The sequence below is a fragment of the Oncorhynchus kisutch genome, linkage group LG29, assembly GCF_002021735.2.
Source record: "Oncorhynchus kisutch isolate 150728-3 linkage group LG29, Okis_V2, whole genome shotgun sequence".
Taxonomy (NCBI): Eukaryota; Metazoa; Chordata; class Actinopteri; order Salmoniformes; family Salmonidae; genus Oncorhynchus; species Oncorhynchus kisutch.
The window spans coordinates 32,137,945-32,152,054 of record NC_034202.2 but is presented as its reverse complement, the minus strand read 5'-3'; the positions used below and the strand labels follow the sequence as shown (position 1 = coordinate 32,152,054).

Below are 14,110 nucleotides of genomic sequence, written 5' to 3'. Positions count from 1 at the left end.
TTGCTATGTCTTGCTTGTTCTATGTTGCTATTGTCTATATTGTAATTGTTTTTAATAACCTGCCCAGGGACTGCGGTTGAAAATTAGCCGGTTGGCTAAAACCGGCACTTTTACTGAAATGTTGATTAATGTGCACTGTCCCTGTAAAAATACAAATAAACTCAAACTCAAGATACATGGCAGATATACAGTTAGAGATGTAGGACAGAAGATCACAAATTAAAGAATGGCAGAAAAGGACGCACACAGAAAGGACGCACACACACGCGCACGCGCACGCGCACACGCGCACACACACACACACACACACACACACACACACACACACACACACACACACACACACACACACACACACACACACACACACACACACACACACACACACACACACACACACACTTAAGCAAGAAGTCCATTCTGAGGCATTTGGTACTCACATGGTAGCTTGGGACATTTATAACATTTGTTTTGTCCCCAGGAGTTCCCCACACTTCCACAGCAGTCCTCCTGATTGGTCAGTACAGGGAGAGGGGTACTGCTACACTGAAGCACATGGTGTGAGAGAGGGAAATGCACAAAATGGCATTTGAAAAAACCACAATACATTTATTGAATGTGATGTGTTAATCACTGTGTTGATGGGCGGTGTAACTCACAGCTTGTTTGGGTGTGGTCTCCTGGAAGCACCGCCCCCTGGGTTTCTGCGTCTGAGGGGTCAAGCGTGTCACAGTTTTATGAGGGGGCTTGGAATTAGATTGGTCGAGAGGACGGATGACAACGGACGTGTCGTGTGTATGGTGGACACGCACATTAAACTGCACTGAAAAGAGAGTGACAATGAGGGGGGGGGGGGGGACACATGGGAGATAACATGAATATAACTACAGTTCTATATAATGTCACCCAGAATAAACTTCTACAGTGGCAAGAAAAAGTATGTGAGCCCTTTGGAATTATCTGGATTTCTGCATAAATTGATCATAAAATTTGATCTTCATCTAAGTCACAACAACAGACAAGCACAGTCTGCTTAACTTATAGCACACAAGTTATTGTATTTTTCTTGTCTATATTGAACACATCATTTAAACATTCACAGTGTACATTGGAAAATGTATGTGAACCCCTATGTCATGCCCTCCAGCGACGGTCTGTAGTCCAGAGCCTCCAGCGACGATCTGCAGTCCAGAGTCTCCAGCGACGGTCTGTAGTCCAGAGCCTCCAGCGACAATCTGCAGTCCAGTGCCTCCAGCGGCGGTATGCAGTCCAGAGCCTCCAGAGACAATCTGCAGTCCAGAGCCTCCAGCGACGACCTGCAGTCCAGAGTCTTCAGCGATGAGCTGCCGTCCAGAGCCTCCAGAGACAATCTGCAGTCCAGAGCCTCCAGCGACGACCTGCAGTCCAGAGTCTTCAGCGACGAGCTGCCGTCCAGAGCCTCCACCAGGGGTTCCCAGTTCAGAGCCTCCGGCGACGATCCACGGTCCGGTTCCACAGAAGCGGAGTGATCAGCGTAGGGAGCGGGGGCTACATCCCGAACCGGAGCCGCCACCGAGGGTAGATGCCCGCCCGGACCCTCCCCTATAGGTTCAGGTTTGCGGCCGGGAGTCCGCACCTTTGGGGGGGGGGGGGGGGGGGGGGGTACTGCCACACCCTGACCTTAGAGATCCTTTAAATTCTCTATTTGGTAGGTCAGGATGTGACTAGGGTGGGAAATCTATGTTTATATTTCTTTGTTGGCCGAGTATGGTTCCCAATCAGAGGCAATTGTGTATCGTTGTCTCTGATTGGGGATCATACTTAGGCAGCCCTTTTTCCCACCTTCTGTTGTGTGATCTTGTCTTTGTGTGTTGTATGTGTTGCATGTGTTTTTGGTGGAACCTTTAAAATTAAAGAAAATGTACGTCTACCACGCTGCACCTTGGTCTTCATTTAATGAAGGACATTACACCCTAGGCTAATGACTTCTCCAAAGTCATTGGAGTCAGCTGGAGTCAGGAGTCAGCTAACCTGAAGTACAATCATTGAGATGAGATTGGAGATGTTGGTTAGAGCTGCCTGCCCTATAAAAAACACTCACAACATTTTTGTTTGCTATTCACAAGAAGCATTGCCTGATGCGAACCATGCCTCGAACAAAAGAGATCTCAGAAGACCCAAGATGATGAATTGATGACTTGCATAAAGCTGGAAAGGGTTAGAAAAGTATCTCAGGGAGAGGGGTACTGCTACACTGAAGCACATGGTGTCCACGGTAAGACACATTGTCTATAAATGGAAAAAGTTAAGCACGGTTGCTACTCTCCCTAGGAGTGGCCGTCCTGCAAAGATGACTGCAAGAGCACAGTGCAGAATGCTCAATGAGGTTAAGAATAATCTTAGAGTGTTAGCTAAAGACAATGGAACATGCTAACATCTCTGTTGATGAGTGTATGATACGTCAAACACTAAACAATAATGGTGTTCATGGGAGAACACCACGGAAGAATCCACTGCTGTCCAAAAACAACATTGCTGCACGTCTGAAGTTCGCAAAAGAGCATCTGGATGTTCCAGATGGCAAAATATTCTGTGGACAGATGAAACTAAAGTTGAGTTGTTTGGAAGGAACACACAACACTATGTGTGGAGAAAAAAAGGCACAGCACACCAACATCTAAACCTCATCCCAACTGTAAAGTATGGTGAAGGGAGCATCATGGTTTGGAGCTGCTTTGCTGCCTCAGGGCCTGGACAGCTTGCTATCATCGACGTAAAAATGAATTCCCAAGTTTATCAAGACATTTTGCAAGAGAATGTAAGGCTATCTGTCTGCCAATTGAAGCTCAACAGACGTTGGGTGATGCAACAGAACAACGACACAAAACACAGAAGTGAATCAACAACAGAATGGCTTCAACAGAAAAAAATATGTTTTTTGGAAAGGCCGAGTCCTGACCTCAACCCGATTGAGATGCTGTGGCATGACCTCAAGAGAGTGGTTCACACCAGACATCTCAGAATATTGCTGAACTGAAACAGTTTTGTAAAGAGGAACGGTCCAAAATTCCTCCTGACCGTTGTGCCGTTCTGATCCGCAACTACAGAAAATGGTTGGTTGAGGTTATTTCTGTTATTAAAACAAAGGGTTCACATTCTTTTTCTTGCCACTATATATGGGCACAGGAATTAAAATATACAGAAATGTGGCTGTGGTTTCAGTGACAACAGTTTGACATGATGGGTACCTTCTGATGAGTGGTGACCTGCCCCCTGTGCCAGGGGCAGGGTGAACACAGAGTGGGTCTGTGTCAGCTGTGGTCGCCCCATGGCCGCCTGCTCTACCTGGCTCTGGCCGTCTGACAGCACCGACAGGGTGTATACGGGCTGCTTGTTGCCCCGCGCCGCCTGGGCCTCGGGCATCTGCCGTAGCGGGAACTGGCACAGCCGACCAGTGAAACCTGGCGGGCACAGGCAGTGGGTCCGCGAGCTGCACACCCCTCCATTCATACAGGTCAGTGGACACACAACTAGAAAGACAGGAAGAGAGAAAAAGGTGTTGCTATTGAACAAAATCTCAAACGCATCACCAAGCCATGAGTAGTATAGGAAAGGAGAAACAGAGCACATGTTAAACATCATCCATCAACATCATGTAATGTCAGCCCTTTTTCATTTGGAGCATTATTTTAAACAGGGAACAGTTGGGACTTCTACAATAGCAGGAACATAGATCCAAAACAAAACCCTGATGTCTGCAGCTTCCGGTATGAGTCACTTTGGATTTCGGGACTAAATGCCACGGTCAAATCACATCAGCTCCATTCGCAAATAAACTGCCTCAGCCAATCAGCAGCAGAGAGCAAAAGTTGAGAGCTAGATGTTCCGGTTTTCCACTAAATTCCACTAAGCCGTTAACAAGGCGACACTCCATCTTAACTCCTCCTCCACATTTACTCGATTGGTTGAAAAGTGCAGAAGACCACCTCCCCCAACATGTTTTTTTCTTCTCCTCATCAAGCCCAGTATGTAGGGCCTTCAAACTCAACTCTGGACCTCAAAGCATTTTTTAATTGTTCCCCTCTAATCAGGGACTGAATTAGGCCTGGAACACCAGGTGTATGCAATTAATTATCAGGATGAGCTTAAAACCAGCAGTCTCCGGAGACCTCGTAGGGTAAGATTTGAATGACCCTGATTTAGGGGATGTAGTTTCAGGCGTATCTCATACGCCTGCTGCGCTAGGTTAGGGCAGAGCTGAATATTGATACGAATGACCGCTTTTTCCTGGTTTATGGAAAACACTTGAAACCACAGGAGCCCTGCTATGCCATATACACTGCCTGGTAGGTTTCCCTTTGTGTTTACTTTTCAAGCAGCTCCTTTTCTCCCTAAAGGACAATCAGATGAAACAGTGGGGGCAGAGTACACACCAGACTGAGACCATCAGCAGAATTAATGGTGAAGACTGGTGCATTAATAATGCACATATTAGAATAGACATACCACAAATTGCACTAAATAATATTAACAGTAACAAATTGACATTTTTACAATTTATCATTCCCAAAATGTTGTAATTTCTCTATGTCCCTTGTTGTGTTCATGAAAGAAATCAGAAGCTGAAGCTCAGTTGTTTGGATGTCTTATCCTGCAGTCTAACATAACAGAATCACAGGGATGCAGGCAGCATGAGTTCCTGGGCAGGCAGGCAGAGAGAGAGATACGGCTCATCATGTCTGACGGGGACACACCCAGTGGTTGAGAGGAGGCCTGTTCGTGTTACCCGCCCGGCAGAGCAAAGCTCCACACACTGGAGCAATTAGGCCTGGACTGCCTCGGAGTCTAGGCCGCTGTGTAATAACGGGACTAGATGCCCTCAAACACAACGGGGAAATTTATGAAAGTCAAGGAAAATAGCAACTGGAGAAATCCCTCTAATGTTTAAATGTGCAGCGGGGTGGGCTGTTCTGACGCAGCCTGCACCATAATTACCCGTGACAGTGGTCTTTAACCCAGAGCAGGCAGCTACATGCAGCAGTCGGTTACTGGGGAGGCTCACAGATAGCAGGGAAAACATGGAGAGTAATCCAGCTGGAGAAGGACTTCTCTAAAAGTGTGCTACATGCAGCAGTCGGTTACTGGGGAGGCTCACAGATAGCAGGGGAAACATGGAGAGTAATCCAGCTGGAGAAGGACTTCCCTAAAAGGGAGAGTGGAGAGCAGAGCTCTCCAGATGTGTGTCTGGCTGACTTTTTGTCTCAGTATAGAAAGCTGGAAAGAGAGAGAGCGAGAGAGAGAGAGAGAGACTATGGGAGGCGCACAATACTACATAAAGCCTTGACTACATGGAACTCTATTCCACAATACTACATAAAGCCTTGACTACATGGAACTCTATTCCACAATACTACATAAAGCCTTGACTACATGGAACTCTATTCCACAATACTACATAAAGCCTTGACTACATGGAACTCTATTCCACCATACTACATAAAGCCTTGACTACATGGAACTCTATTCCACAATACTACATAAAGCCTTGACTACATGGAACTCTATTCCACAATACTACATAAAGCCTTGACTACATGGAACTCTATTCCATATCAAGTAACTGATCAAAGCAGTAAAATTAAATTTAAAAAACAGATAAAATACACGTTATGGAACAGCAGGGTCTGTAAAGCAACACAAACATAGACACATGCAGACAAACACACAATAACATACGGACTATACACACATGTACACATGGATTTTGTATTATAGATATGTGGTAGAGTAGAGGCCTGAGGGCACACACTTAACATGTTGTGAAATCTGTTGTGAATGTGTTGTAATGTTTTTCAAATGTATAACTGCCTTAATTTTGCTGGACCCCAGGAAGAGCAAGGCAGCAGCTAATGATCCATAATAAATACAAATACAAGATACTATTGGGAAGAAAGAGAAAGAGAGAGAGAAAGAAAGACAGGGGTGTAACCTCCATCCAAACCCACAACTAAAACCCACAGAGACTGGAGAGACAACATAGGAAAAGTCTGGTAAGGCTTGGGGAGAAGGCCGGTCTCAGAGTAGACCCTCTGACACACACATACACACACACACACACACACACACACACACACACACACACACACACACACACACACACACACACACACACACACACACACACACACACACACACACACACACACACACACTCAAGCAATACTTAGGTCCCTCCATGACAAACAGCAAGGAAGGGCTCCTTTGAAAAAATAACACAGCCCTTAGGTATCGGTACATCAACATGTATTTTTGTCTCCAAGAAAATGTTGTGCACCTGCCATTAAGCAGACTGTACTTCACGGTGGTTAAAAAAAATCAGGTGAACGAATCATTATTTTTGATGTTTAGAAGTAACAGGCACTGCAGCACAGGGCTGTCTGCCATTTCAAGCACATCTCTTGATGTGTGCTTGTATTTGGAATGGTATTCCCTTCCCCACAGATTAGCTACAGTAGTTGGGTGGAGGACTGGTGACTCACCAAATACAGTAACTAATCAGGTAGAGAGAGTGGACCTCCAAGTCCACTAATCAGTCTACACCACACTGAATGGATCAGGAGGCCAGGACTCAAACTGGTCCCCTTACAGTATACAGGAGGGGTTTAAACTAGACTCTCTCCCACATCTGCTTCGTCTATCTAAACCAACCCAGGGCAGTTAATGCTTTCTGCAGACTGTCTGAGTGAGTGAGACGATGTGGGACTGTTTGTAATGGTCTGAGTGTAGCTGGTGCAGAGGAGTCAGGCGCAGGACAGCAGAGATGAGTAACACAAGTAACTTTACTCAAATATTCCAATAACATGTCATAATACCGAGCCCACAATAACGGACCGAACATACATAAAACAATCACGCACAAAAACCATGGGGAAAACAGAGGGTTAAATAATGAACATGTAATTGGGGAATTGAAAACAGGTGTGTAAACAAAGACAAAACAAATGGAAAATGAAAAGTGGATCGGCGATGGCTAGAAGGCCGGTGACGTCGACCGCTGAACGCCGCCCGAACAAGGAGAGGGACCGACTTCGGCGGAACCTTGACACGTGGCTCCAGCAGTGTGTCGACACCGACCTCTGGGACGACCCGGAGGGCGAGGCGCAGGGCGATCCGGATGGAGACGGTGGAACACGGTGGAGACGGTGCAACGAAGGGTCCAAAACGTCCTCCACCGGCACCCAGCATCTCTCCTCTGGACCGTACCCCTCCCACTCTACGAGATACTGAAAGCACCTCGCCCGACACCTCGAGTCCAGTATGGCTCACAAAGCATACGCCGGGGCCCCCTCGATGTCCAGAGGGGGTGGAGGAACCTCTCGCACCTCAGACTCCTGAAGTGGACCAGCCACCACCGGTCTGAGGAGAGACACATGGAACGAGAGGTTAATACGGTAATCGGGGGGAAGCTCTAACCTGTAGCAAACCTCGTTCAGTCTCCTCAGGACCCACAAACCGCGGGCCCAGCTTACAGCAGGACAGGCGGAGGGGCATGTTTCGGGTCAAGAGCCAGACCCGGTCTCCCGGTGCGAACACCAGGCCTCACTGCGGTGGCGGTCGGCGCTCACCTTCTGACGCCTCACGGCCCGTTGCAGGTGCACATGAGCGGAGTCCCAGGTCTCCTCCGAGCGCTTAAACCAGTCGTCCACCGCAGGAGCCTCGATCTGGCTCTAATGCCAAGGTGCCAGAACCGGCTGATACCCCAGTACTCACTGGAAGGAGGAGAGGTTAGTGGAGGAGTGGCCGCCAACTCCCCCGGCCGGTCCTGGCAATAAGACTGCAGAAACCTACCCACATCCTGGCTTACTCTCTCCACCTGCCCGTTACTCTCGGGGTGAAAATCAGAGGTAAGGCTGACGAGACCCCCAAATATTCCATGAACTCCCTCCAGACCATTGACGTGAACTGGGGACCTCGATCAGACACTATATCCTCAGGCACCCCGTAGTGCCAGAAGACGTGTGTGAACAGAGCCTCCGCAGTCTGTAGAGCCGTAGGGAGACCGGGCAAAGGAAGGAGATGGCAGGACTTAGAGAACCGATCCACAACGACCAGGATCATGGTGTTACCCTGTGAGGGAGGAAGATCCGTGAGGAAGTCCACCGATAGGTGCGACCACAGCTGTTGTGGAACGGGTAAGGGCTGTAACTTCCCTCTGGGCAGGTGCCTAGGGACCTTGCACTGGGTGAACACCGAGCAGGAGGAAACACAAACCCTCATGTCCTTGGCCAAGGTGGACCACCAGTACTTCCCACTAAGATGCACTGTCCGACCGATGCCAGGATGACCAGAGGAGGGCGACGTGTGGGCCCAATAGATCAACCGGTCGCGGACGGCAGACGGAACGTACAGACGCCCAGCTGGACACTGGAGGGGAGTGGGCTCTGTACGTAACGCCCGCTCGATGTCCGTGTCCAGCTCCCACACCCCCGGTTCCACCAGGCACGAGGCCGGAAGTATGGGAGTGTGATCTATGGACCGCTCCTCTGTGTCATACATCCGGGACAGTGCGTCTGCCTTAGCGGTCTGGGAACCTGGTCTGTAAGACAGGGTGAAAACAAAAAGGGTAAAGAACATGGCCCACCTTGCCTGGCGAGGGATCAGTCTCCTCGCTGCATGGATGTACTCCAGATTGCGGTGGTCAGTCCAGATGAGAAAAGGGTGTTTAGACCCCTCAAGCCAATGTCTCCACGCCTTCAGAGCCTTGACAACAGCCAACAGCTCCCGATCCCCCACATCATAGTTTCGCTCCGCCAGGTTGAGCTTCTTCGAAAAGAAAGCACAGGGGCTGAGCTGTGGTGGTGTACCCGAGCGTTGAGAGAGCACGGCTCCTATCCCAGCATCGGATGCATCCACCTCCACTATGAACTCCAAAGAGGGATCTGGATGAGCCAGCACGGGAGCCGAGGTAAACAGAGCCCTCAGGTGACCAAAAGCCCTGTCCGCCTCAGCCGACCACTGCAGTCGCACTGGTCCCACCTTCAGCAGTGAGGTAATGGAAGCCGCTACCTGACCAAAGCCCTAGATAAACCTCCGGTAGTAGTTGGCAAACCCTAGAAACCGCTGCACTTCCTTTACTGTGGTGGGAGTTGGCCAATTACTCACTGCTGAAATGCAGTCACTCTCCATCTGCACCCCTGAAGTGGAAATGCGGTACCCTAAGAAGGAGACGGACTGTTGGAAGAACAGACATTTCTCAGCCTTGACGTACAGGTCATGCTCCAACAGTCGACCAAGCCCCCTGCACACCAGGGACACATGCTCGGCGCGTGCAGAGGAGTATATCCGAATGTCGTCGATATATACCACTACACCCTGCCCGTGCAGGTCCCGGAAAATCTAATCTACAAAGGCCTGGAAGACTAATGGAGCATTCATTAACCCATACGGCATTAACGAGGTACTCATAGTGCCCTGAGGTGATGCTAAATGTAGTCTTCCACTCGTCCCCCTCCCGGATACGCACCAGGTTGTAAGCGCTCCTGAGATCCAATTGACTCTATCGCACTGGCTATGAGAGGCTGCGGGTAGCTGTACCTCACAGTGATTTGGTTGATACCTCGATAGTCAATGCACGGCATGTCCACAGGAACAATGGGGATCCCTAAACTATGGGCAAATGCTCTGTCAATAAAATTCCCAGCTGCGCCTGAATCTACGAGCGATTTATGCTGGGAATGCGGGGAAAACTCAGGAAAATGTATAAACAAAAACATGTGATCAACAGGGGGCTCTGAGTGAGCCTGGTGCAGAATCACCTGGGGTGACACAAGAGTGCCCCGTCTCAACTCCCAGAGGAACCTCCCCAGCACCGACCAGCAGTGTGCCCTCTGCGGCCACAGATGGTACAGGAAACGGCCCCTCCTCCGGTCGCCCTAAGCGCAGCACCTCCCAGCTCCAAGGTCGTCGGAGCGGTGGTGCTGGGGGATGGAACTGACAGGCCCCAATCCTGACGTCCGCGGGTAGCCAGCAGGTTATCCAGCCGGATGTACAGGTCCACCAGCTGGTTAAACGTGAGAGTGGTGTCCCTGCAGGCCAACCCCCGACAGACGTCCTCGCGCAGACTGCACTGGTAGTGATTGATCAGGGCCCTGTCGCTCCATCCTGCGCTGGCGGCCAGGGTCCGGAAGTCCAAGGCGAACTCCTGTGCGCTCCTCGTCCCCTGCCTCAGATGGAACAGACTTCCGAACAGGGAGAGGGACTGACTTCAGGGGAAGTCGTGACACTGTTATGATCCAGTCATGATAACATGTGTTCCACTGCATCCCTGAATTATGAAACCCATAATGGTCCAACACCGCTTCTCCTTCCCTCCATTCGGCGTTGGCCCACTCCAGGGCTTTCCCTGAGAGACAGGAGACGAGGGCAGACATGCTCTGACGTCCCGAAGGAGCCGGGTGGACGGTCGCCAGGTAGAGTTCCAGCTGGAGTAGGAACCCCTGGCAACTGGCATCCGTCCCATCATACTCCCTCGGGTGTGCGAGCCGAATCCCACTGGGACCGGGTGAAGGAGGGGTGAACAGTGGTGCCTGTTGTATTGGTCCATCGTCTGCAGCACACGATCCATGGCGGTGCAGAGACATTGCAACATGGTCGCATGCTGCTGGACGCGCTCCTCGACCGCCCAAGGGGGGTTGTCTGCTCCTACTGACTCCATTTTTGTGGTGCGTGATTCTGTAATGGTCTGTAATGGACATCAGAGATGAGTAACACAAGTAACTTTACTCAAATATTCCAATAACATGTCGTAATACCGAGCCCACAATAACGAACCGAACATAAATAAAACAATCACGCACAAAAAACATGGGTTAAACAGAGGGTTAAATAATGAACATGTAATTGAGGAATTGAAACCAGGTGTGTAAAATAAAGACAAAACAAATGGAAAATGAAAAGTGGATCGGCGATGGCTAGAAGGCTGGTGACGTCGACCGCCGAACGCCACCCGAACAAGGAGAGGGACCGACTTCAGGGGAAGTCGTGACACTGTTATGATCCAGTCATGATAACATGTGTTCCACTGCATCCCTGAATTATGAAACCCAACTGGGCACAGAATGTCTGCAGAGGTGAAAATGTCCCACTCTGTTTAGTGGGTAGCAGACAGTGTCAGAATGACCTAGCGTAGATCATCTGAAACACTAGAGCCACCCAGCTTTAACTATTACCATGCCAACAAATGGGCAAAGTTGTTTCCACGTAATTTTAACACAAAATGTCTATTCGATGACGCTGAATCTCCATGGAAAACTGATTGTATTTGCAAAAAGTCATCAACGTAAGTAAGGGCATTTAAAAAAAAAAAACGAAATCCAATGACATGGTGACATTTGTTGTTGATTTCACATTGAATTCACGTTAGTTTACAACTCAACCAATTGTAATACAAAACTATATGTTGAACTCACGTCTGTGCCCAGTGGGTGGTGCTATCTAGGCTATATTATACAGCACTATATATTATAAAGCACTTCTATGAAACCCATAACCCAATATGGATATAAATTCTCGGCCCCCCCCCATTAATAACGAGGCCCAAATCCTCAGGGGATGTGTATTAAATTATCCTCACATGTCACTTTCACATTATACAATTTTAATGCCATGTCTTTGGAAATAGATTTCATACTCAAAATTGGCTCACAGGTATGTTCCAAACCGCATTTAAAGGGGAAATCTTTTTCCTATCCAGCATCTGCTGGATGCGAAAGAGAGAAAAGACGGGGGGAGAGGAGGGAGAACTGACTTTTTTGTGTGTTTCAAAGCTGTTCTCGACATAGTGTTTTATGTGACAGAGGAGTGAGAGCTCCTTTCTCATAATGCCATGATTTAGACTGAGACAGACAGTGTGTAGGGGAGGAACTGCAGGAAACTGCAGGAAATAGAGGGAGAGAAAGAAAGAGGGATAGGAAGAGAAAGAGAGAGAGAGAAGGAAGAAAAGGGAGAGTGGAGAGAGGGGAAGAAGGAGGGAGAGTGTGTGTGAAAGAGAGAGAGAGAGAAAGAAAGAGGGATAGGAAGAGAAAGAGAGAGAGAGAGAGAGAAGGAAGAAAAGGGAGAGTGGAGAGAGGGGAAGAAGGAGGGAGAGTGTGTGTGAAAGAGAGAGAGAGAGAGAGAGAGAGAGAGAGAGAGAGAGAGAGAAGGAAGAAAAGGGAGAGTGGAGAGAGGGGAAGAAGGAGGGAGAGTGTGTGTGAAAGAGAGAGAGAGAGAAAGAAAGAGAAGTAAAATAGAAAAAGTGCGATGGAAGAACCATCAGAGGGATCCAAATGAATCTGCTGTTATCGCTTCTCCAGATGCAGAGAGACTTTTTCATAAATACATACCTGTCATTCTTAAACTGTAGTGTGAGCAAGCTGAGACAACGATACACACATAGATACGAATGTACACACACACACACACACACATACACAAAGTGTGCCACTGATGCATTACCACAGATTTGGCACACTAACCAGCCTGGTTTCATATACTAGACGTAACATAGTAAATGTTAATCTGGGACACTCAAATTAGTATGACATGTTACGTTTGGTATGGTTTCATAAGACAGAAGGTTACTTATGGCAAAAACTAAAGTACAGTGGTTGGTCGGAGGGGATGGCTGGGCAAATAAAACGAAACATCTAGCAATCCAAAGGTTGGTGTTTGAATGTCATCACGGACAACCTTAGCATTTTAGCAACTTTGCAACTATACTGAACAAAAATATAAATGCAACATGTCAAGTCTTGGTCCCATGTTTCATGCCCTGAAATAAAAGAACCCAAAAATGTTCCACAACCACAGACATGTGGTTCCACAACCACAGGCATGTAACCATGCCAGCCCAGGACCTCCACATCCGGCTTCTTTACCTGCAGGATGGTCTGAGACGAGCCACCCAGACAGCTGATATAACTGTGGGTTTACACAACCGAAACATTTCTGCAAAAACTGTCAGAAAGCTTCTCAGGGAAGCTCATCTCCGTGCTCACCATCCTCACCAGGGTCTTGACCTGACTGCAGTTCGGCGTCGCAACCGACTTCAGTGGCCAAATGCTCACCTTGGATGGCCACTGGCACGCTGGAGAAATGTGCTTTTCACGGATGAATCCCAGTTTCAACTGTACCGGGCAGATGACAGAGAGCTTGTATGGAGTCGTGTGGGTGAGTGGTTTGCTGATGTCAACGTTGTGAACAGAGTGCCCCATGGTGGAGGTGGGGTTATGGTATGGGCAGGCATAAGCTACAGACAACAAACACAATTGCATTTTATCGATAGCAATTTGAATGCACAGAGATAACGTGACAAGATCCTGAGGCCCATTGTCGTGCCATTCATATTCCACCATCACCGTTTCAGCATGATAATGCACGGCACCATGTCACAAGGATCTGTACACAGTTTCTGTAAACTGTGTACAGCCTGCGTACATCAGACATGTCACCCACTGAGCTGTCTGGGATGCTCTGGATCGACGTGTACGGCAGTGTGTTCCAGTTCCCGCCAATATCCAGCAACTTCACACAGTCATTGAAGAAGAGTGGGACAACACTCTTCCACAGGCTGATCAACAAAATGTGAAGGAGATGTGTCGCGCTGCATGGGGCAAATGGTGGTCCCACCACATACTGACTGGCTTTCCGATCCACCCCCCTACCTTTTGTTAGGGTATCTGTCACCAAAATATGTATTTCTGTTTTCCCAGATGTGAAATCCATAGATTAGGGCCAATTGACTGATATCTCCCAAATTTCGTGATATCCTATTGCGATCTTGTCTCATCGCTGCAACTCCCCAACGGGCTCGGGAGAGGCGAAGGTCGACTCGACCTTCGCCTTGGCGGGTAATTTTTCCTCTGAAAAATTACCCGCCAAACTGCACTTCTTAACACATGCTCGCTTAACCCAGAAGCCAGCTTCACCAATGTCCTGGAGGAAACAGCGTTAAACTGACAACTGAAGTTAGCCTGCAGGCGCCCAGCCTGCCACAAGAGGTTGCTAGAGAGCGATGAGCCAAGTAAAGCCACCCCTGGCCAAACACTCCCCTAACCCAGATGAAGCTGGGCCAATGGTGCGCCGCCATAAGGGA

The 14,110-nt window shown here is 48.6% G+C and overlaps 1 protein-coding gene across 4 annotated transcripts in view; it reads right to left on the bottom strand.

Moving 5' to 3' along the window:
• LOC109874418 (latent-transforming growth factor beta-binding protein 3-like) overlaps positions 1-14,110 on the bottom strand; it is a 53,435-nt gene that overhangs the window by 19,552 nt on the left and 19,773 nt on the right. For all 4 annotated transcript variants that reach the window (XM_020466309.2, XM_020466305.2, XM_020466307.2 and 1 more), the window contains exons 2-4: positions 3,228-3,509; positions 660-823; positions 441-546 (exon numbers count right to left, since the gene is read on the bottom strand). In XM_020466309.2, the coding sequence (XP_020321898.2) occupies positions 441-546; positions 660-823; positions 3,228-3,509 (552 nt within the window). The remainder of the gene's footprint in view (positions 1-440; positions 547-659; positions 824-3,227; positions 3,510-14,110) is intronic.